This window comes from Semicossyphus pulcher, unplaced genomic scaffold (genome assembly GCF_022749685.1).
Source record: "Semicossyphus pulcher isolate SPU_LCO1_2020_fin unplaced genomic scaffold, fSemPul1.0.p SCAF_17, whole genome shotgun sequence".
In the NCBI taxonomy this organism is placed as follows: Eukaryota; Metazoa; Chordata; class Actinopteri; order Labriformes; family Labridae; genus Semicossyphus; species Semicossyphus pulcher.
This window is the reverse complement of record NW_027211681.1, coordinates 7,768,200-7,791,551: the sequence shown is the minus strand read 5'-3', so window position 1 is coordinate 7,791,551 and position 23,352 is coordinate 7,768,200. Positions and strand designations below refer to the sequence as shown.

Genomic DNA, 23,352 nt, shown 5'->3' with positions numbered 1-23,352 from the left:
GCTATTCCCTTTATTGGGATCTGAAACCTGTTTTCTTTGCCTTCCTCTCTCCTTTGAACAGAAAATTGCTTCAGTGCAGCTCAGCTGGGGGCCGGGCCGAGGTGGAATCCGGGAGGCTTTGGCTTCAAATGATTTGTGTGAATTGCTCACATCTCTTAGGCCCTATGTTGGCCTTTCACAGGTCTCACGCCACAAAGCAGGTGAAATGGGGTTGACCTTAACCCTGCTTTTTCTTGCAGCATGCAAAGGAAATGAAATCTGATATGGCTCACATGGCCTGATGATCACACAAACTCGAGGGCCAACAAAAATCCATATCTTCCAGTGTCTCTTTTTTTGGGCATTACAAGTCCTGCTCGATGTCTATTTCCCCCTGCAGTCTTCAATCTATCTTTTTCTCTTTACCTCTGACCTTTTCATTTTTGAGTTCCTCCATACCAATCTGCTCTTCCATCTTGTCGTCTACTCTCTCTCTCAATCCTGCCATACTTCTGACCTTTCAGTTTCATTCTTCCTCCGTTCCTCTACCTCTCCTCTCCTCCTGGTCTGGGCTGTAATTCAGCTTGTTTCAGGGCCAGTTAGGCAGCCAGTGGAGTTAATCTGTCTTTTCAGGTCATAAATCACTACTTGGCGTCTCTCTCTCTATCTCTCTCCCTCTTTCCTTCCTCTCTCTCCCCATCTTGCTCTTACCTGCTGCACGGACGTAGAGCATACTTTGAGGTGATTGCGTCTGACAGTCGATGCTGGTGTTCTTTGCACATGTGTTTACGTGTGCATGTGCGAGTTTGTGTTTGTGCGGTTTTCGCTGCTTTAACACACAACAGATAGGCAGTGAAACCGCATACTCTGGAAGTGCCACAGCCAATAAGAAAAGACTGTTGAAATGTCAAGACCAATAAGAAGGTATGCTCCTCTCTGCGGTGCAGTTTGGATCTCTCTCTTTGTGTCACAACAATGGCACACACACACACACACACACACACACACACTACTAACAGATGGGACGCACTGGCGAAAACTCGCTTGCAAGATGATAATATTCTTTGAACTTTCAAAGGACGAATTATATCCGCCTTGGTGTTTGTGTGTGTGCACGCCTGTGTGTGCATTCTGACATATCTACGACCAGGCAGGTGCATGGGAAACTGTTGGCCTCTACAACAGACAAAACCACATCAGGAACTAGAGTGGCGGAAATTGATGGGGGGAGAAATACAGAAGAAAGAAGGGGAAGGAGGGAAAACAGCTTAGCGTAGCAGGAGGGTGGAGAGAGAAAGAGGGAGAACGCGGGAGGAGAGTAAGGTTGAATAGCAGGAGGGCGGGAGTGGGAGAGCGGATGAATGAATGTGTTGTGGATCTATTGTGCCCGGCTCCTGAATGGAGTGTTAGTAAGCTAAGTAGTAACTGGTGATTTACAGCTCCGAGGCCATATCAGCTGAAGTGGGCAAACAATACCCTTTCATAAACAACATTCAGCAGCTAGAGGAACCTCGTAGAACCGCGCTATTTTGGATCTAAAGTGGGGTGAAGTGTTTTCGAAGGCTGTGGTTTCGTGCAGGAAGACACTTCAGCGGAGAGGAGGGAGGAGAGATAGAGGAGAAGCTAATGTAGAGCAGACAAAGCAGGAAAGAGAGAGCGAAAAAAGTGAACAACTGGGATATGTTATTCATTTCTTTTTAGCTCTGATGCAATATTTTTGAACCGATGCGTTAATTACTTCTTGCATTGTCCTTGTTAGAAAGTGGGCCACATGATCTTTTCACTGAAAGATAAAGAGACTGTGCGGCTTTATCAACTGTGTTTGAATTTATCACAAAGCTGTGGGTTTTTTTCAGTGTGCTTGTCTGTGTGTTTCGGGGGGTTGGGGTAGTATTGTAAATAATCTCCAAGCTTTTTCTGCTGGCTGCAGGTTCCCAGAGATTAGCTTGCCTTCTCCCTTGCAGCTTTGAGCTATGTTCAGCACCTTAAAGCACATCCTAACTACTCTGTATGTAAGGACACAAGCTAACGTGGCTACCACTTTGATGACAACTGTGTGAGCCATCTAGAATTGTTTTAATTAGCTAAATATATTTTTAAGCATTTATTTTTCTGTCCACCTTTCACTTTCTCTTCCAGACTATCCCCCCTCTAGAACTGTTGAAACGCCAGTCATTATGAGCAGAGCCGCCCAGCATGGAGACCCTGAACGCAGACCTATCCATTGCATTAGAACAACAAGCCCTGTGACGAATGGGAGAAAATAGAAGAGGCGCTCTGTGTGTGTGTGTGTGTGTGTGTCCACAGCTACACGTTTGCCATTCTAAATTTGTTGAGAAAGAAGGAGATTCAGTCGACCATTCCGACTGTATTGCGCTGCAGAATTGTGATAAGGGCCACACACACACACACACACACACACACACACACACACACACACACACACACACACGCACACACAATCCTTCACCTAATAGTAACTGCATTCCATACTGCAGTGCCCATTTCTGCTCTGCATATAGATTGCAAGAAAGATAGTCCTGAAGGAGTTTTCTGCGTAAGTGTCACGGGAGAGGGACTTTCACACACACACACACACACACACACACACACACACACACACACACACTCACATGCACTCTGAAAGGCAACTCACACATCCGATGCAGCAGCAGCAACAGTTGGCTCAAGGTTTTTCTCCCCAAACCCTCGAGACCTCCTTTCAGAAACCCCAGAGACCTCAGCCTCCCTCCTAATGCGCCTCCATCCCTTTCCAATTCATCCTCTCCTCTGCTCCGTTCCTCCCCCTCCTCTGCCCTTCCTGCCCCAGAGAGTTCTCACTTCTGACAGAACAGTTAATCATACACTCTCTGCAGGTCTCATCCTATGTCTGAGTGTGTCTGTGCATGTGTGTGTTTGCATGCACCAAGTGTGACCACATGTACGCCTTCATTTTAACCAAGACCAAGGGTCTGTCTCTCTCAGCTCCATTTATCACTCATTTCTTTCCACTTTTTTCAATTCTTCTTTTCCTGCCCTTCAACTCTCATACCCAACTAATGTGAGTATCAAACACACAAACAAGTACACAAAGGAAAGTACAGCTTTTTTATTGTTCAAAAAACCGCATATATGATTGGTATAGTTTGTGATAAAGTAGTAACTTACCACTTTGGATTTGGTTGTTTCCCCAGTTGAAAGAAATTGAAGTCCAAGACAAATGTCCCTATGGATATGATAAAGTTGCATCATATTGTAACGTATCACATTGTATTGCATCATATTGTCTCGTATTGTGTTGTACTGTCTCGTATCGTATCAAATCTTACTGTCTCATACGGTATCGTATCATATTGCATCATACTATATTGTATCTTATCGCATCCTTTTCTCTCATACTGTATCTTATCGCATTCTATTGTATCCTTCTGTCTCGTACCGTATGGCATGGTATTGTATACCGTCTCGTATTGTATCGCAGCGTATCCTACTGAGTCATATAGTATCCTACTGTCTGGTTCTATATGGTATCGCGTCGTATTGTATGCTATCAAATAGTATCGTACATTACCGCATCGTACCGCATCCTTCTGTCTCATGCTATATTGTATTGTATCGTATCCTGTCATATCGTGTAGTGTCATATTATAAAATTCTTCACACAACATGCTAAACAGTGTGGACATTAGCACAAATATAGCCAGTTACAGAACACCCACACTCTTTAGGGCTCTGAGTACAAAAGGATTAATTAAAAAGGATCTATAGTGTGAACAGAAGAAATGATCAGGCAAGGCCTGTTTCAATGTTTGTATGGGTACCATTGTTTTAAGAATATCTGGATCTCACAATTCCCACAACACCACTTGTTATCATCATTAGTTTAACTCTCCCAGGCCTGTAAACTCCCACATTTTCAAGCACATAGTTTGCAACACAGGCTGTATGATAGGAATTTGTACTCTCCAAGCTCAAAAACTGAGATAAGCCAGAGATGGTATTTCATAGCCATTTTTCACCTGGAGTGTTACTCCCCATGAAGAGCAACTGACCCAAATGTGTAAAAATCTGTGGAGTATTCTGGTTTGTTTGTTCTATGATGATGGCTTTCTTCTTCTGTGACTATTGTTAGTGTGGAAAGCAGTCCTATATAAAGCTAAAACCAGAAACTTTCCACACATTGTCGCCTCCGCCTTTGGTGAGAGGTCTCCAGCACAGACAAGTTGTTATCGAAGGTTTGCGTGAAAGTCTGCAGTTTATTTGACTCCAGCATTGCATGACTTGGAAAATATCTCAGCTCGTGAAGTGTGAACCTACTGGGCTTATGTTTGATTTTGATGCGTGAAACTACAAATGTGGTGCGAAATGTGTCGCTTCCGCTACGCTGGCTCAGTTTTAAGTAGACTTTATTGGCACTGTCAGCCCAGACAAGAGCAACATGACAAGTCACGACTATCTGATCAGCTGAGTTACAGACTAAAGAGTCTCTATCCATGGTTAATTTGCGGACATGTCTGTTATATACTTCACCATACAAAAGAATATCTTTATCTCTAAAGAATCTCCAATAATTACACTGGGTTGTTTAATTTGAAGTGATGACCCCAAAAGCCACATTCACAAAGCATTTTTTTTAATTAACTTCAGGCAACATTGGCAGTTGTTGCACAGCTGCAACGAACTATTCAAGAAAGTGTAACAAAAGTGAACACATTCATCCAAGTGGACAGGGAACAAACCACAGCTGGGGGCAAATCAGTGGATGCTCTGCTGTTTCCGTGAGCAACTGTCAGGAAAAGAATATGTTGTGGCTTTGTGCAGTAATTGTAATATTGATGGTGACAATGAAGATCACTTCATCTTCTTATGTTAAAAAATTCAAGTCCAGCTGGAGTTACGTTAGGCCGATGTTTCCATCCATAGCAGTCAATGCGTGACTGACCAGAAACTTTTGTTTTATAGTTTTACAAAACTCTCACCAGATGGGACGTTGTTAATAAAATATGAAGCAAAACCATTGGATGGTAATATATATGGAATTCTCCTCCCCTTCAGCTGTCTGCATGAAGTTTTCAGAATACCCGTCTCTTCTTGAAGCATCATCCTCCGAGCTTCTTACCTACACGATAACATTTTGCAATATAACACAAAGTATTTACCTTCAGGATTTATATGTCTCTTAATCTTCTATGAAGCATTTTCTGTTTTTTTATTTTTTGGTTGATCTTGCCAGGTCAGGCTTCCACTTGTGCAAATGTAACACCAAAATAAAGTCCCCTCCCGAATCCTGTTTTTGCACCATCTCTACATCCTTGTCTCCACGCCGACCAAGACAATTCTGATTCATTTAAAGAAATCCCATTAACCGAAAGCCTAATGATAAAGCCACTAAAACACTTCTTTGCAGCTAGTTAGTAGAATACACTGCTTGCCTATCCACCATCCTGACATCCACAGCCTCATTTTACTGCTTCTGCACAAAAGCCGTTTTTTTTTTCTGCCTTGGCATTGAATGTTGTCCTAGAAGATGAATCGTCAAGTGCGAAATTGTCCATAACAAATGAATTTTCTAGATACTGGAGTTTTAGTGGAAAGTGCCTCATTATGTTACTTTAACTGGGTGCATAGAACAGATGAAATACAGGTTACAAACAGCCCAGAGTGACATGAAATCACATCCTCCAGACATCAAGGACAGTTATACCATTACGAAGCCATAAACATCTCTACAGACCCGGCCTTCCGCTGCAGCTGCCTCACCTTTTTCTGCAGATTAAGATTCAGAAACTGTTTGGTCCCTGGAGCCATCACCTCTGCTGTCTGAGTGTGCCCACCGCTGCACATCTGCCACTGAGTCAGGCTAACAGTCAAAGCAGTAAACACCCCACGCAAACAATGCTGGACTCCTGTTAATACCTGTTACTGTTTCGAAAACAAAGGTTTGATTTCTACAGCTCCGATGAATATTCGTTGAAGATCTTACACGTATGGACTGGAGGGGCCTGATTAGAGTTAGGCTGGTAGTACAGGAGCTTTGCTTGGGCACCACCAAACAATAAAAGTAGTTTAAAAAAGTACTCTTCAAATAGTTTTCTTATGTTTCTCCTTAAAATTGTGAGTGAGTGCTCAGTCATAACATAACTCATTTAAATTTGTGCTTATAACTGTATTAACACTTTCCACAGGAGTCGATCACAACTTCCAAAGCCCCCTCTGTTCGTCTTCTCACGTCTCTTTCCATTGAACACTGCAGACTTGGATTGTGTGACTTCTTCTTCTCCCTCTTGCTGATATGATACGCCTATGGACACACACACACACACACACACACACACACACTCTCTCACACACACTGATCAAGTGTGCATGGAGATGTGGGTGTGAGTGAATATTGCAAGTCAGCATTTCTGAGGTGTGAAAATTGCTCTTGCTCTCCAGGATATTTTTAATTTCCTATTAAACATCATTACACTCGCATGATTATGCAGAGAAGCCACACCCATGCACGCCCACACACACACACACACACACACACATATATGCACTGCCTCTCCCTGTCAAAGACAAACTCTCCAAGTTCACACTGCATGACTGCCCATGTGATGCTCATCCTTGTCCTCCATTTCATTAGACAGGGGGCCGAGTGAGCTATTCTGGGAGAGAACGGTAACTCTTTGTTGGTTGCTCTGCTGAAGAGACGTCTCCAATGGCAACTGAGACCTATGGCCTCCCCCCCTGCCATGGCGTCCAGCTCTCATACTTGTGGTTTTGAGTGTCCATGTCTCTCTGTCTGTCTGTGTATGTGTGTGTGTGTGTTTGCATGGACTCATCTCTCTGTGTTTGTGTGTCTAACCTCTGAGTGTGTACCTGTGTTTTGCATGCACAGACGAAACAGGATGCGATCTATCACTCACAGATCTATAACAGTGGCACACAGCGAGGGATGAACACGTTAGTGTCAGATGCAGACGAGGGAGACGAGCGCAGGAGAGGAGTGATGTGACTGTTATTGATCCTGCCTGGTAATTACAGCGCGATTTATTACCAGGGAGCGAGGGGGGAGAGTGGGGGAGAAACTGAGGGAGAAGGTATCATATTTAGTTTGGGGTTGTAAGTCAGGTTTTTGGCGAGAGAGAACAAGGTCAGAGGGAGACAGAGATAGATCACTTTACCCCCTCCTTCCCCTGAGTGCTGTGCGATCTGATCACTGTTGTGCTTTCTGACATCCTCCCCTGTCCTCTCTCCCTCCACTTGCTCACTTTCTATTTTTTAAACCCTCATGCGACACCGTGAGTAGCACTCATGGTCATTCACGTCTGCTTTGTTGAACACTCCTGCATACATTTAGGCTCTCCATGCAGGCAACCTTCTTGCATGTCGGCAGCATCACTTGTAATCAGCTCAGAGATGAAGTGTTGATATGATATGAAATGAAGCTGCACTCTGTCACTCCAACAATGAGCCTGCCAGTGTTTGTGGCTTGTGAAAGTGTGGGAGTGCTGGGTTGTTTACAGAGATGTGTGGGCGGTAAGCATGATTCTGTGGGTATGTGTGCGCATTTATGTGTGTTTCTGTTTGTGCCGAGACAATATTGTTCCTGAATATGTCAAAAAAACTATGTTCTTATTGGCGAACCACATCCTGTCTTTCATTGAGTCACAAAGAGAAAACACACACGTACCCAAACACACTACTACGACTGAGCCAGGTCGAGTTGTTCTGAAGACACGTGACATTTCTATTTGTGTTGCTGTTCTGGCCTAAATAGTGTTGATCATACAGCATTGACACTTTTGCCAGCCAAAAGCGAACCAGAGCTGTACTCATGTTTAGCTTGTAATACTTTAAATGACTCATTTGTTTTGGTGCGTGGAATTTGAGTATTGATATATTAACTGCATTTTCTATCCGTAGCACAAGTAGTTTTAGGATACTGGAAGCTGTATATTTTTATTACACTCTACATAAAGGCCCAACTAGGGACAAGGCATGAAAATTAGCAGAGTTTATACTCTCTGTGCAACACATCCGTTTCTGTATTGCAACTATGTTTAATTAATGACAATAAACAGATTTAAAGGGAGGGGTATTATGCTAATTTCAAGCTTCATATTTCACTCTGTGATACCTGTGGAATAGCTTAGGATAATTTACAGTTTAAAAAACACATTTTTCTCACACTAGTGCTCTGCGCAGGCCCTCATACAGCCTGAAACGACTCAGTCAGCTCTGTTGCTTTTAAAACCCCTTCCCTACAAGCCCGCTTTCTTCTGATTGGCCAGCTCTTGTGACGTCACAAAGTGCAGTGTGTAGAAAAAACTATGTGAAACCTGGCGTTCACAGCAGGCTGCAGACTGAGCTGAGAAGCCTGGGGATTACTCCAACATACTTTAACCTACAGATTTGAAACTTCACCCACGTTTAGTCTGGACATCCAACATTGTAACATATGTCTTAAAATGTGAAACAGCATAATACCCCCTCTTTAAATATCTTCTATCGGAGTTCCACACATGCAGAAAACATACAAGAATTAACACAAATAGACACAGAGCAGTAATAGTTTACCAAACTAACTGATGGAAAACCAAATGGTGTTTTTTTTGTAATGAATAAATTGTGGCACAAATCACACACAGGAAAAAAACAAGCTGCTTTTAAATTCACTATAAATCCATTTATTCTTAGACCTAAATCATTTGCTAATAGGCCTGCTGTAGGAGTATGGTGCTATTTTGAGGGATGGATTAGATTTAAATAAGAAGTATATCTAAGATTGGTAAATAACAAATGCATGATTGATAGTATTTGTAGGAGAGTAGAGTTCGCTGGTGTATGTTGCTATGGTAATTCTGGAAACTGGCAGCATTCCAGTAATAGATTGATTTGGGTCTGGTTATTCTATACACCAGCGCAAAATCTCTTTCTCTGTGTGTGTGCTGAATGCATGTGTATCATAGCCTTATCAATCTGTAAGCGCTCTATTGATTGGCCAAAAGATATTCCCTCTAATGTGCTCAGGGATGAGGAGTGGGAGACAGAGAGAGAGAGGGAGAGAGGAGGAGAGGAGGAGAGGGGGGGGCAGCTTTCACTTAGCCTCCGAGCTCTTAAGAGAACATCTATCTATCAACATTTCCAGGCATGCATGGGGAGGGTTCAGGAGCGGGTAGGTGGTTCGATCTCTCTCTCACACACACACACACACACAGAGGAGAAGAAGGAGCAGGAATCATTAAAATAGCAACAGCATCAAGCAGCCTGCACACCTAAGCAAAGCCGGTTCTTGTTGTTGTTTACACTGTGGGAGGCAAAGAGCTGATGCATCTCTCACAGAGCTGCTACTTTGAGCCATAGATCCAGCAGAGAAGAGAGTCATGATTAGTGCCAACTCAGGGTCTTGTATGTGTTTAGTGTTAGCATGCAACAATCTGTCCGATGTTTTGTTCGGTCTCTAATTAAAAGGAGGGGATTGTGTGCGCTATCTGGGAACCTCCTGAACCTCCTGGTGTGATGTGATGCATCGTGATGATAATGTCTCCCCCTGTTTTTAACACTCCAGTTCCATTTGCTCTCTTCAGGCCTCGCACACGGGACACGAGACTCGCGGAGCCACCATTTAGCTCTCAGCAGGCAGAGAGGAGAGAAGAAGAGAGGAGAGGGGGGGAAATCAGACGCTCCTCCTCTCTTATCTCTCACTTAACAAAGGCCTCTGATGAAGACAACAAGCATTCTCCCTCTCCCGCTCTCTCTCCGTCTCTCTCTCTCATTTCTCTGTTGCGCTCCTCTGTTTAACTGTCAGAGTGCTAGTTGAACATGGCAGCTCCGACACTTTTCTCATCTATAGCCCTTTGTTGTGCGTGCGCTCACATGTTCGTGTGTGTTGTTGTGTATAGCACAGGCTCACTAGTGTCTCTGCACTCGCTTGCCAACGTTTGTGCCTTGTATAGTTGAACCCAGGCCTGCATGTCAGCCCAAGAGTTTGCGTGTGTTAAACAGTCCCTCCAGAAAGTCCTGCAAATTCAGTACACGCAGATTCAACCAATCCCTGTGCTTTCTGCGTGACCTTGTAATTTCATCCAGTAACCTCAACTTTTCTGAAAATTATTCCAGATCCCCCGCGTGTATCGTCATATTCTTTTACAGACTCTTTTTCTTTTTATTCAAAATCCCCATACACAGGTGTTTCTGAAAAAAAAATGCAGTGAAAGAGCCCTGTTGAAGGTGAAAAATTGTAAAGTGCCCTGTGGGTGCCCTTCCAGTGGATGAATGAACATGTTGGAAGATAAGTTGGCCTCCACACGCCCCTACATCTGAGACAATGTGCCCTCATGGTATGTTTCTATAGTTAAAAATGCCCACGTCGTTGTTTTGCATTACAACTTTCTGCACGCTCGTGCCCCATGGCATACAGCGGGTGCCGCTTTTTTTTTAGCCCCTGCCCCTCAAACAGCCAAAGTCCCCATAGATAAGTGAAGTCTTATAGAATAAGAACACATCATACTTAGCGTTTTTGCTCGTTTTATACTTGCACAAAACCCAAAATCACAAGAACAGCGTAAATGAAACAAATCATGTGTTCAATCTCCTTTAAGTGGGTCATTCAAATCTTTATCAAAAAAGCAACTGAAGCTAAAACTCCATTAGATTAGATTAGATTAAATATACTTAAATTGTCCCCTTGGGGAAATTTTTCCAGGGTTGCAAATGTGCCACGCCACAGGACCATCCACCAGTCAGTTCAGAACTGAAGAAGCCTTTCAGATGAGAGGTGAAACGTCTCCAAGAACTTCAACCAAGTCCAGTTGCCTTTTGGATCGTGCTTCGAATTGCCATGACCTGGATGACTGAGAACATTCACAGACAAGGTTTGTCATGGTTACTGACATTTATCAATGTTCTCTGCTCTTTGAAATTTTACAATTTTATTCTTGCTGTTTTAAATGATTTGGAGCTCAAAAAAACGTGTTGGTGCTTCGAGAGAAACCTTCCTGGTGCACTTCTGTATCTACAAATAAAGCTTGTTTTGTTAGAACGTTTGTGATCTAAAGCCTTTTATGGTAAGGTTAGTAAAGAAATATTCAAAATCTGCAGCAATTTGATTGAGAAAAAAATTGCATAAAACATTACAACTTAAATTGCAACTTTTGAAAAAGGCTTTTAAGGTTGCAACAATCCTTAAAAAGGCATGTGAAATCCTGGTTAAAGTGACCTCATGCATGCGCTTTATTGTTCTGTTGTTTGCACTTAAAGTCTATGCCATCATCTGCACACACATGCATGGACATGCTTACACATCGCTGCCTCCTCTGCAGCTTGTGTGCAGCTGTCTACTTTTCATTTCTGGCTTATTGTCTCCTACTTGCAGCGCAGCAGAAGTGCTTCTTAGCTTGTAATGTGGAGGAAATGGGTGAACAGCCACTCTAATTACACTTCACCCACTGACACTAATTTACATACAAACACAATCGCACTCCAAAACCAAACCTTCATTATCTCTGGATCCCATTCTGTAGGGCACGATAATCTGGCTGTTATATTTCATTCAAGCTCTGTTTCTCAGCACCACACTGCTTAGTCATAACACTTACTAAGAGCTACGAATAGGGACGCTTTCATTGAGAGTGTGGCCCAAGAAGGTCTAAATATTTCAAACTGAGTAAGTGGTGAGTAAAAGGAACAGGGTAGCAATTTTAAAAGGGGTTCTGTCTCATTGATTCTTGTTCATTATATGTGTTTGTATGGGGCTTAATGTTGTACGAAGCCCCGACATCACCCTCTGCGAGCTGACACCACAAATGCATGTCTGTCCTTCTGTGTGTTCATGCATTTGTGTTCCCTCTCCAGCTCACACGCACACACACACACACACACACACACACACACACACTAAATAAGCTCTGTTGTTCGCCCATTACAATGTGAATGAGGGGCCCAGAGGCTCCTTTGAGATGTGTGTGAGTGAGTGTGTGTCAGTGCAAATAGGTTACAGAGATTGATGAACTAGTGGGAAGGGAGACGGGAACACCTAATCAACTTAAAAACACTGTATGATTGACATGCTGGGCCTGTGTGATTGACATTGTGCAGAAGTCAGCCTAATGGCGCTGCTTCATCGACATGCATGAATGAGTGAGTGCATCTGATCAGAAATGTCTTGTATCTGATCCCATGATTGATTCCATTCTCGATTTTTTTTAAAGCTAGCTCTTGTCTAAGTGTTCTCCTTCTTCTTCCCTCTCTCTCTCTCCTTTTATCTTTGGCTACTACAACTAGTGCAAGCAGCGCGAGAGAATCAGCAAGCCGCGCCATTAACTCGCACCGGTGCGTATCCGTGTGTGACATCCCTCAACCGACTTACACCAACTAACGGTCCGTGAGCTTTTACCGGGCTCGTGATCGCTGATGCCCGAGAAAAAGGCTGTTTGTGTCAATCAAACCAACCTCCCCCTCCCCTACCCTCCCATCTCCCTCTTTCTCTCCTGCCTCTCCCTCCATCGCTCGCTCGCCTCCACTTGTGTAGGCGCTCTCTCTTAAAGCAGAGCATTTACGCACGGCAGTCAGTCGTTAACGGGCAGCCCGATAACGGTGCTCCTCCGTCTACACTCTCCGCCTAATCTCCACCTTAAAGGAGCAGAGATTAAGGGGACAAGTGCGCATAGCGGGAGGAGAGGAGAAGGAAGACAGCGGGGGAGACGAGAGGAAGAGAAAGAGAAGAATGATGAAAGGGGGGAGGAGAGCGGATCATTCCGGCTGCCCGCATCTGTGAAGGGGTTAGAGAGAGAGGGAGAGGGAGAGAGAGAGAGAGACAGGGAGGACATGGCACAACGCTTCAGCATCCACAAGACACGGGAGTGGTGCGCCACCGAGACCGGAGCCCCGGACCCACCCGAAGCAGCAGCAGCAGCAGCATCACATTCACCGCGCGCTCGTCACGCCTCTTCCCCGCCAGGCAGCGCCTCAACCCCGGCAAGAGGTAAGTGGGCGAGTCGGTGTTTGTTCCTGACATAAACTTCAGCGGCAGGAAGCGGGAGGGAAAACTCTGGCAATTATCTGCAGTTAGTTTCAGTTCAACCGTCTGAGTGTTAGTACTACGGTGCTCGTGCTGAGGATTAGTTTGGTTTCGGTTAAGAGTGAAACTCAGTCGTAGAGTAGCTACTAAATTTATCGCCACTTTTTGTCATGTCCTCCATTTTTTATTGTTTATATTATAGGTACTTAACATCAAGACGATTCGCTGTTAAACTATTTTAATTAAAAGCTCCAGAGTTTATCGGTTTTTGCCAAAACGTTTGCAGTGACAATCATTATAATTTTTAACACCGAATTAAATGGCAAAAATGTGTACACAGTTTATTTAGAAGTCGCATCTTTGGTTTTCAAAGAATTTGGGTAGAAAGGTTTTTATGTTGCATTTAACAAAATGCATGGACAACAATTGTAGGTAGCATATTATATATTAGATTGTATATTATATTACCACGATCTGGAAAAACTATTTGTAGTTGTAGTTCTTTAAAGCCAGAGCAGAACTTCCACGTGAAGTCTGTTGTTTTGATCCAAATCCAGCGCCCTCCTGTGGCTCCGAGTGGAGAGAGACACGCATACCTCCAGTAACAGGTTTAACCAGCACTCACCTTCAGCTGAGACTCAGCTGTCAGCTGTTTTTCTTTATTGTAAATCTCTCTACATTAGTTTGAAGTAACTATTTCCAGGATTTAAACATTAAACACTCATTTTCTAAGCAAAAATACAGTTTCCTGAACAGCTTTTGGGTGTAAAAAAACTCAAACACAAACACAAAAAGTAGCCTACTAAACAGAACTAGTACCAATTACGATGCCACATTTAACAGTTACTTAACATTACTACTCCATCCTCTGTTTCCGCCATAAAGAAAGCTGTTCTGAGTTTCATATTTAAGAAATATGTCTGGTTGTTCCTCCTCCATGACCTTCTCTGCGTGTGTGTTCTCTAACGGCAGGAACAAGGGGAGAAGGATGAGGAACGTGAGGAAGGACTATTGATATTCAAACAGACAGAGGGGAGAGAAAGAGGGGGTGCCGAAAGATAGAGAGAGGGGGAGCGTGAGGCGTAGAGAGAAAAGAGGGAGAAAGAGATGCTGTGGGATCTTTTCTTCTCTCTGGCTCCCGGCACATACATTAAGATGCTAATCCTGCTCTTTTTTGTCTCTTTCTATAATTCATTGCATTTTGTTCCTCTCCCTGCTCCTTCTCTCTCTCTGTCTCTCTCTCTTATTCTTGCTTTTTTTTCTCCTCTTGCTCTCCATTTCCTCTGCACTGTCGTCGGCTCCCCCCAGATTAGTGCTCCTGGCAAAAGGATTCCAACTCTAATTTTGTGGTATTTCAGATGATTAGGTTCAGAAATAGGACAGAAGTGCACCGAGTTTGGTGCAATTAGAGGAATTCTCTGAAGAGCTTTGTGGGACTGATTAGTTGTGCTCCCATCCTCCTCCCCACATCGCCATATTAACACACAACCAGCTGTTGTTTATTCCTGAGGATTGACTTTTGTGTTTTGTTTGTGCTTTTACCCGTTGTGTCGCGTTGCGTGTGCGTGTGTGTGCCAGAGGTTGGATAAGCCCTAAGGATGCGAGTTGTTTTCAATCAGCTCTGTAGTTACCAGCTGTGCCCTCTCAGTCCCCAGGGTGGCACAACCTAGGTACACACACACACACACACTCATAGAACTAATGCATACTGTTCAACCTTGCCCAACAAATTCACTCTTTCTTTTCTCCTTGTCCTCTTTCCCTGCAGACATTAATCATCGCTCCCTGCGTTTCTGCATGTGAGTCCTCCGTGAGGATTGGAAGCAGGGTACCTCGACTGCGTTTCCCTCAATGAAGACCTTTGTTCCCCAACATCCGACGCAGCTTCCCTCTCCACCTGCCATGGTGACATGACACACCCCTGAGTGCTCCTTTCTCACACACAAAGACAATCTCTTGGGCTCCTCAGACCCTAAAAATCTGTGAACACGCTCTCTCTGACGAAGACATCCAATCCTTCTACACAAAACGTCTCTCTTCGCGATGACGGTGGCGGTGCGATTCCGCCGCCACCTGCGTAGGCTCCTTCTCCTGCTCGCCTCCTGCTGCCTCCTCTCCCTGCTCCTCTCTGCTTACTTTCTGTTTACGAACTCCTCCCCTTCCATGCAGCTCGGACAATCCCCCGAACCGGCCTGCGCACAGCCGCTCTCCATGTCCCCGTACCATCAACTCCCGTACCCGTACCCTCCCAACCCCCCACACACACACGTCCACACTGACCCGGTGGTGCTGGTGCTGGTGGAGTCCCAGTACTCCCAGCTGGGTCAGGATATTGTTGCTATATTGGAGTCGGCACACTTCCAATTCCGCATGGAGATCGCCTCAGGGAAGGGCGACCTGCCGCCGCTGACGGAGAAAGGCCGCGGACGATATTCGCTCATCATTTATGAGAACTTATTAAAGTATGCACACGCAGACACATGGAACAGACAGCTGCTGCATCAATACTGCACCGAGTACAGAGTGGGCATCATCGGCTTCTACCGCTCCACCGAGAACTCCCCTCCGCTCCTCAAACTCCGAGGCCTCCCGCTGGTGCTCAGGACCAACCAGGCGCTCTGGGACTGCTGCGTGGTGTCCAGCTCACCTCTCCTCCACGTGACCAAGCCCGGCACGGATCGAGGGGCTTTACCCGGGGAGGACTGGACCTCCTTCTCCTCCAATCACTCCACCTATCAGGCTGTGCTGCATGCACGGGCCAAGGAGGGAGCAGGGGCGGGTAGCGGCGATAATCCAGGGCCTGGGTTTAGTTTAGGCCTCCAGGCTACGGTGGTGCAGGACATGGGGCTCTTTGACGGCGTGAGGAGGGTGCTGTTCGGCCAGGGACTGGGCTACTGGCTGCACAGGCTTATACTGGTGGACGCCATCTCCTACCTCACAGACAGGAAGCTTACTTTGGGAATGGACCGGCACATTCTGGTGGATATAGATGACATTTTCGTGGGGAAGGAAGGAACGCGCATGAACGCCAAAGATGTGAAGGTAATGGAGGAATGGAGAGAAATGTCAGTGTTTGATCAGCTTCTTTAATAGTTATTAATGGAATAATTAGGAAATGTTTACTTACTGCGGTGCGCTATTTTGCCTGGAGTCTATTTCCAGGGATTTACCTCGGTCACGGGTGCATGAAGTGGGTATTTTGGAGAGCTCATGTTATGTTGAGTGTGTGTTAATGGCTGTGTGTGTTGTGCACCATTGGCATATGTGTTGGGCTACAGCGAGAGGGTATTTATCTCAAAAGGAGGTTTAGCCAGAAGCAAAGAGGCCATTTAAGGGAACAAAGACGTGCAGTGAATGAGAGAAAGGAGAGAGGTGAGAGAGAGAAAGAGAGGTAGTGAATGAGCCAGTGAAAAGATGAATTGCACTTATTCCTCTTTTCCCACGTTCCTCCTCGAAGGGAAACTAAAGGAGAGTCAGCCATGCAGCCCGCCTCTCAAGACGGCTATTGTTTCAACACACACGCTTGCATGAGCAAACACACACACACGCACACACATAGAAGAAGCGCAGCCAAACAGACAAAGTTTTTGCACACGCTCGCATGCGTGTACACTCCGAGTTCTGCGGGAATTTAACATTTTTTAAAAGAGGTTTGGTGGAGTGTGGATAAAACGCTTCTGCACCAGGAGTTTTGTTTGAAGACTGTGGTCACATTCTCCCGCTGCGTCCTCACTCAGGGCCATTCAAGAGAAACAAATTGTGTTTGGTGGGTTTTCATGTGTGGCAGAATGTGTGTGCGTGGGGTGGGCTTAAAGACAGGTGAAATTTGTGCAGCTCTGCGGCGATGTGCACGAGCTAAACCCTGAGGCGCCTGCCTGTCTCCCCCTGCAGCCACAGGGTTTACATGATAGAGAAGTGTGTGTGTGCGCGTGTGTTTGTGCATGGATGTTTTCTGAATCACTACTTTAGATTAGAATGTCACTTTCCGTCAAAGGCTGACACCTGTCCCGTCAGGCAGTGCAGGAAAAAAAATCGAGCCGCCTGTCTGTGGCTGAAACGTATCCTAAAAAGGATAAAGGAGTGCATATTCACGCACACACACGCAGCGCACACACGGAGCACACGCATGCCGCGGCGCATACACATTCACAAAACGAGCACACAGGCGCTCTGTAGTTTGAGTTTTCATTTTAAGTCTGCCTGACTCTTCAGCTTTGTAGCATAAATATACATGAGGATGAACCAGTGCCATAACAGAAGGACCGGGAGATGGGGATGGAGTGAGAGGTGCAGCGCGGGAGAGATGGAGAGATAGAGAGGCAGACAGAGAGAGAGAGAGAGAGAGAGAGAGAGGGGGTCACACACTTCTTCCACGTTTCTGCTCTCTCCTTCAGGATAGTTTGCCATCACAGACAGGAAGAGTAGGGGTAAAGAAGAACTGGAGGGGAGAGGAAGGTGGAGTTTGGCGCCTGGGGGAAGAGCTAGCAGCTAAGTTTTGCGATTTCAGAGAAACAAAATGCTTGAGGGAAACGGGGAAGCGGAGGAGGGGAGGTGGAGGAGAAGGAATATGTTGATTTGTAGCATCCCTCCCCTCGGAGGAGAAGAGCATCAGGTAGAGTTGTCGGATTACAGCTTGAGACTCATTCTGAGGGACTATTTTGTATGCATGTGTAAACCATGTATGTTTGGAATCATGTGCGTCAACCACTTTATTTCATTCTGTATTCTAAACCTCATATTTAAGGCGGTTTGAGGGGATGTATATATGTAAATCATCGGAGTTCGTTTCAGACGGGCTCAGAAAGTCTTTCCCCTCGCTGCAACGTGTCATTGAAAAGCTGATGAAAGGATGACTCATATTTGACTGACCACGTGTCATATATACATTTATAGCTTTGGGTGAAGGTGACCGCTGAAAAGATGTCTCTTCATTTTATTAAAACAGATGAATGCTTGTGGAATCCAAGGAGATATTTAATCAGGAAGCCAAGATGTTTGCACACTTGTCGGCTGAAACTGGGTCAGAGCAGGCTGATATTACAGACAAAAATCTACATCTGAGCGTGTTAAGTCTTTGGAAATGTTATTGTTACTTTATGAAGATGTTTTATAATATGTTTTCTAAGTATCGGTGCACTGCAGAATGATTTAATGATCAGAAAATACCTGAAACCATAGCGCAAACACAGCAATGGCTGCTTGGAAATGACTCGCAAGTTATGCAGAAATGTTAATCCCCTCTCCTCCCTACAAACCTCTGGGTAACACAGCATCAAAGTATGTAACAGGAAGTGTTATTGACCAATTAGCAGGACAAGGCCTGAGCTGTGCCTGTGTCAGAAATCCCTTCTTACCTCTGCAGAACCAACATTCAATCTCCTGTCGTCTCCTGAAGAAGAAGAAGGAGGAGAAGGAGGGAGAGGAGTGAGACAGAGAGAAAGAGGCCAATTAAAATGCCTCCCTCCTTCACGCTGCACTCTTCATTAGTCTCACCCCACGAGTTCATCTGGTGACAAACAATACCTACACCCCCTCCAGTCTGCGCACACACGCTCGCGCACACACAGCTGTATTTCCTCTATTAAAATGATTCACAGGGAGGCACCCCGCCGATGACATTTCTCAAAATGAGGGATGATGCCAGTCAAACAGTCCCGTCAATGATCCGCACGTGCCGGCGCTTGTGTTTTTGAATCCAAGCGTGTAGGTTTCCTCCTCTTCTCTTCTTGTAGTGGTTCGACGTGTCCGATTGGCATCTTCAGATCCCTTTTTTATGTCTTCCTCAGCCCCCCCCCCCCCCCCCCCCCCCCCGTCTCCTCGCCCGACTCATTGATCATATCTCAGGCCTATTTGTATTCCTCCCTAATCTCTCTCTCAACCATTTCTCACTCTTTTGCTCCCCAAGGTGCTTTCCGAAGGGGTGTCATCAGATTTGAGAGGACACACGCACACACATGAACACACATACTTACCAACCCTACCAACAGTGGTCTATTGTTCTGCACTGACCAAGTGAGGACGTCTGTTTCTCTCATTTAAAAAACAAAAACAGATTAGAAAATTTACATTCCATGTCTTTTACAATAACATTACATCAAATGTAGCTTTTAAATGCCAAGAGGGGACTTGCAGGCTTGAGGGATGTCTACCCGTCTAAGAGGGGACCTCCATACACTGCAGTCACCTACTGTGCGAGCTAGAGGTCTTCATGGGTCTACTGGAACCCGAGGAGAACGTGCAGGAATTAAAGTGGAAAAAAAAATAACATAAGAAAGAGCAACAACGAGTTGAGTGACGTGTCACGTGACTGCAGGTTCAGAGAAAAGTGGAAACCAAAGCCGGTAATGATGGATGCCTTTTTGCTAGTGTGGACAAAAAGCTAAAAGAAAATGAATATAAAGAGGTAAAACCTCGTTTATGCAAATTGTGGACAAAGACGAAAAGAATGTAAGCGCAGTAACGTGTAACACGTGTGTGTGGCTTCTAAACGAGCCGCGCGTTTGTCATCCGTCTGCATGACAGCAAGTGGACTTTTAATCTGAAATAACTAGTGGATTAGCATCTCTGTTTTTATCAACACTACATGGATACCAGGAAACCTGGATGTGTTTATGAACTTTCTTGGCGGAGGAAGGATTATATGCACGGACAGGCACAGGGGAGAAGGCTGCGTCACACAGGTAGGAGGCTTGTTTTGACAGCTGACTAACGGCAACTTGTTAATAATCAGCTGTTAAGTTGGTGCTGATCGGGTCTGTTTCGTCCGGCCGGGGTCGGGTCAGACATAACTCCGTTCGGGCCCCAGCTTTCAAATAATAGACGGGTCCAGTTCGGGCACGACATTTTCGACCCGTGAAGACCTCTAGTACGAGCCAAGCCGAGACACATGCTCCCCCTAAACATGACTATAGATATTTAAAGTATTCAAATTAAATAATGCGAATTTGAAGCTTCATATTTTACTCTGTGGTACCTGTGGAGTACCTTAGCATAATTTACAGTTAAAAAAACTTATTTTTCTCACACTGGTGCTCTGTGCAGGCCCCTCATACAGCCTCTGCCTGAAACAACTCAGCCAGCTCTGTCCCTTTAAGAAACCCCGCCCCTACAAGCCCACTTTCTTTTGATTGGCCAGCTCGCCAAAGCCTGCTGAATTTGTGATGTCACAAAGTGCAGCGTGTAGAAAAAAACTTGTGAAACCTGGCGTTCACAGCAGCCTGTAGACTGAGCTGAGAAGCTCACCGGCCACTTCATTAGGTACACCTGAAAAATCTAATGTAATCCAATATACCTGCTCAGCTATAAGATTTGCTTTTATGTTGCCTGTAATGTGCAGGCTTTTTTCTAAGCTGTCATAGAGGTGTTAATTCAATGATATTTCAGCGTCAAGGTCATAATTGGTGGTGGGTCTGTACAGAGCTGCATTATATTCAGAGGTGTTTCTAATACTCTGGCCCCCTCATGTATAATGGAGGACAAAAAATAATATAATGTAGTTCAGTAAAACACCACCTTTAACTACAACCTCAGTAATAAATATAATTGAATTTACACACTTCTGGCTCTCAACAAAACAAAAGTCACCAAAAACTAAACTTCATAAAAGCAGAATCCATGGCAGTGCTGCTGTATTGAAACGCATTACATCGTGGCCGGTGAGTGTACTTTTACAGACAGATTAGCCCACGTTTCACCCACGTTCAGCATTGACATCCAACATTGTAACATTATATGTCTTAAAATGTGAAACAGCATAATACCCCCTCTTTAACCTTAAAGATTCAATCTCCAAGATTTCAGTTTTGTTCTCTTTGGCGGCACCTTCTGGCGGTAATTGTTGGAGCACACTTCTCTTGTAACTCTTGATTTTCCTCGCTTTCCTTTCTAGACTGTTTGCCTTCATCCGAGCATTGAATTGGATTTTCACTTGTTTTTGAAGTTGTATCTGTAGTCATCGATCTTTTCTTTGTTTGTTCAGCCATAGTAGATTACTGTTTACTCGCAACACTTACAGAGACCGGAAAAAGCAGCCGCTTAGCTCCGCTTGTGATTTTTTCCGCGAAAGTTGCCAACGACACCCAGTCCGTAATAATACTATATACTGCAAATGCAAAGGCTTTCATCAGTGGGCCATAGGCTCAATCACCATTGTGTTACCTCTTTCAGCTATAGATAGTGACTTAACAGACATCTATTTACATGAAAATCTTCAAGATGACTTTAAATTGGCACAACTAATAGTAGTAGCCATAAAGTGCGTTTTTGCCTTCACAGCATCTTCTTAACGTCTTTTCCATTCAAATGGTGGCTATTCTAAATATACTGGGTTGCATTTATTGTTTTTTAGTGTCATCATGATCACTTGGCTCTGACCTGAAAGTGAAGCGGAAACAAAGAAAGGGATTATTTCAAAAGTGTTATATGCAAACTTCATGCAGACTTTTGGCTTCGCTGTCTGGAGTTTCTTGTGCAGTAATCTTTAGACCTAATTAAGTATGATGCATTTTTGTGGCTAAAGTCAATGAAACTGAGCTTCTTATCTTTCTATTACTTTGCCAAATTCTATTACATAAGTCATTAAGTGCATATACACAGAGGAGCGAAGCTTTAAAAACAAGTGCAGTGAGAACAGTAGACCGCTTTTGCGCTTGTGTTACGAGGCACACGGATTTCTTGCATTTGTCAGACGACATCATTTATTTAACACGTGGCGAGGCTGGCACAGAAGCTTAGATGTTTTTTTTTTCTCTTTAAAACGACACAGTTGCAGGTAGGAGAGAGAGAAAAGGAGATGGCGTTTAAGACAGCAGAGAGGCTCGTGTATCGCTTCCAGCATGATGCTTTCCGACATCTGCTCTCATTCATCTTCCTGATCTGGACCAGTGAAATTATCACAGTCAGCCCTGCGGGGAACGGGAAGCTTTACAGTTACGTTATTAGAAAGAAAAAAGGCTGATACATATCATGTGTCACTTTTCATTTTTATACTCTTTACTGACATACAGCTCAAAAAAGAAGAAAGACACTGTGTTAATGTAATGAACACTATAAAGAAAGCGTTTTTTAAACATGAAATTTGCTTAATAACTTTGTTTTGTTCAATTAAGAATTTTTGTCAGAGCTCCTGTTTTTTACTCCAAATCCAAATCCAGAGCGTGGCTGCGTGCCATGCATTTTCCTCCACTAAATGAGGCAGGTTTTGCGGTCACAGCAATCACTGAAACTCAAAATCCTTGAGGTGCTGCCAACTAGAATTTAGTGTAAGTAAAGCGATGCCAAAGCAATCACAAGTACCTTGGATCCGTAAATGCAAAGTGAATAGATGATTTTGTAAAACGCTCCGATATAAAAAAAAAGAAAAGAAGCTACAGTGACTCGAATCTGACAAGCGAGACTGGAAGAGAGACAGAGCAGGGAAGAGTAAGTGAAAGCAAGAAGACTGGCAGTAACTGGTTAAATGCTCTTCCTGCTCATCAAAAAGAGATGTCTGACCCAGTTAAATTTGCTGGTCTGGTGTTCACATTACATGCACAAGTACACAGAGACAGAAACACATGCTTTGATGTAGACAAATCAAGAACTTTGACCTGCTTTTGCGCAAGAATTAAAACCCAGTAAATGTGAATTTTCTTTCTTTTCACCGGCTTTTAAATCTGTTCAGACATTAAACCCACTCACAATTTATTTCCTGATTACTTTTGTTATTTTAGATCACCCAGCCCGGCTTAAGGCTGCGAGAAGAAAGGGAAAGAAACAGAGGAGAGGCGAGAATGACAGAATGGGGATATAGTGGAGAGGTGGTTGTTGTAAAGGGTTTGTGAATGCCAGCTGTCCAGATGCCTGTCTCCCATCTGTTTGAATCCCAACATCTACAGTAGTTGGCACCTCTTCCAGTGCTTACCACGCACACTTGCAAGAACACACACACACACACACACACACACACACACACGCACTGTGGCTCTCACGTACACAGAAAAACCAACTGGCATTACTTCTGACACCAGCAGTGTTAGGCAGCTGTGGGATTGGGCACAGAAATGAGAGCTATCGCTAACCGCTAATCACAGTGTGTGTTTACCTACATCGCTAGGATTGTCAAGATCTCCCACATGCAACACAGTCCCGCCTCCTGCTAATCCAAATCCCCCCCGTCTTTCTTTTAAAGTATGTCTTATGGCCCATTTTAAAACCATATCCAGCTTTGAGCTCAGTTACACTGGACAGATTGGCTCCGTGTTGTTTAAAGCCCTCCGTTCTTCCATTTCTGCTGTCGTTACCCCGCAGAAAAACAGCAGGAGGGAACTTAAAGGCCCGTCAGAGGCAGTTTAAGGGTTTTGTCTATGTGTAGTGCGAGTGTCTCT

At 44.5% G+C, this 23,352-nt stretch overlaps 1 protein-coding gene across 2 annotated transcripts in view; it reads left to right on the top strand.

Moving 5' to 3' along the window:
- The first annotated feature begins 12,548 nt into the window (after positions 1–12,548).
- ndst3 (N-deacetylase/N-sulfotransferase (heparan glucosaminyl) 3) overlaps positions 12,549–23,352 on the top strand; it is a 46,987-nt gene continuing 36,183 nt past the window's right edge. For both annotated transcript variants that reach the window (XM_069665912.1, XM_069665913.1), the window contains exons 1-2: positions 12,549–12,952; positions 14,757–16,030. In XM_069665912.1, coding sequence (XP_069522013.1) covers positions 15,032–16,030 — 999 coding nt within the window. In that variant the 5' untranslated portion in view covers positions 12,549–12,952; positions 14,757–15,031. The remainder of the gene's footprint in view (positions 12,953–14,756; positions 16,031–23,352) is intronic.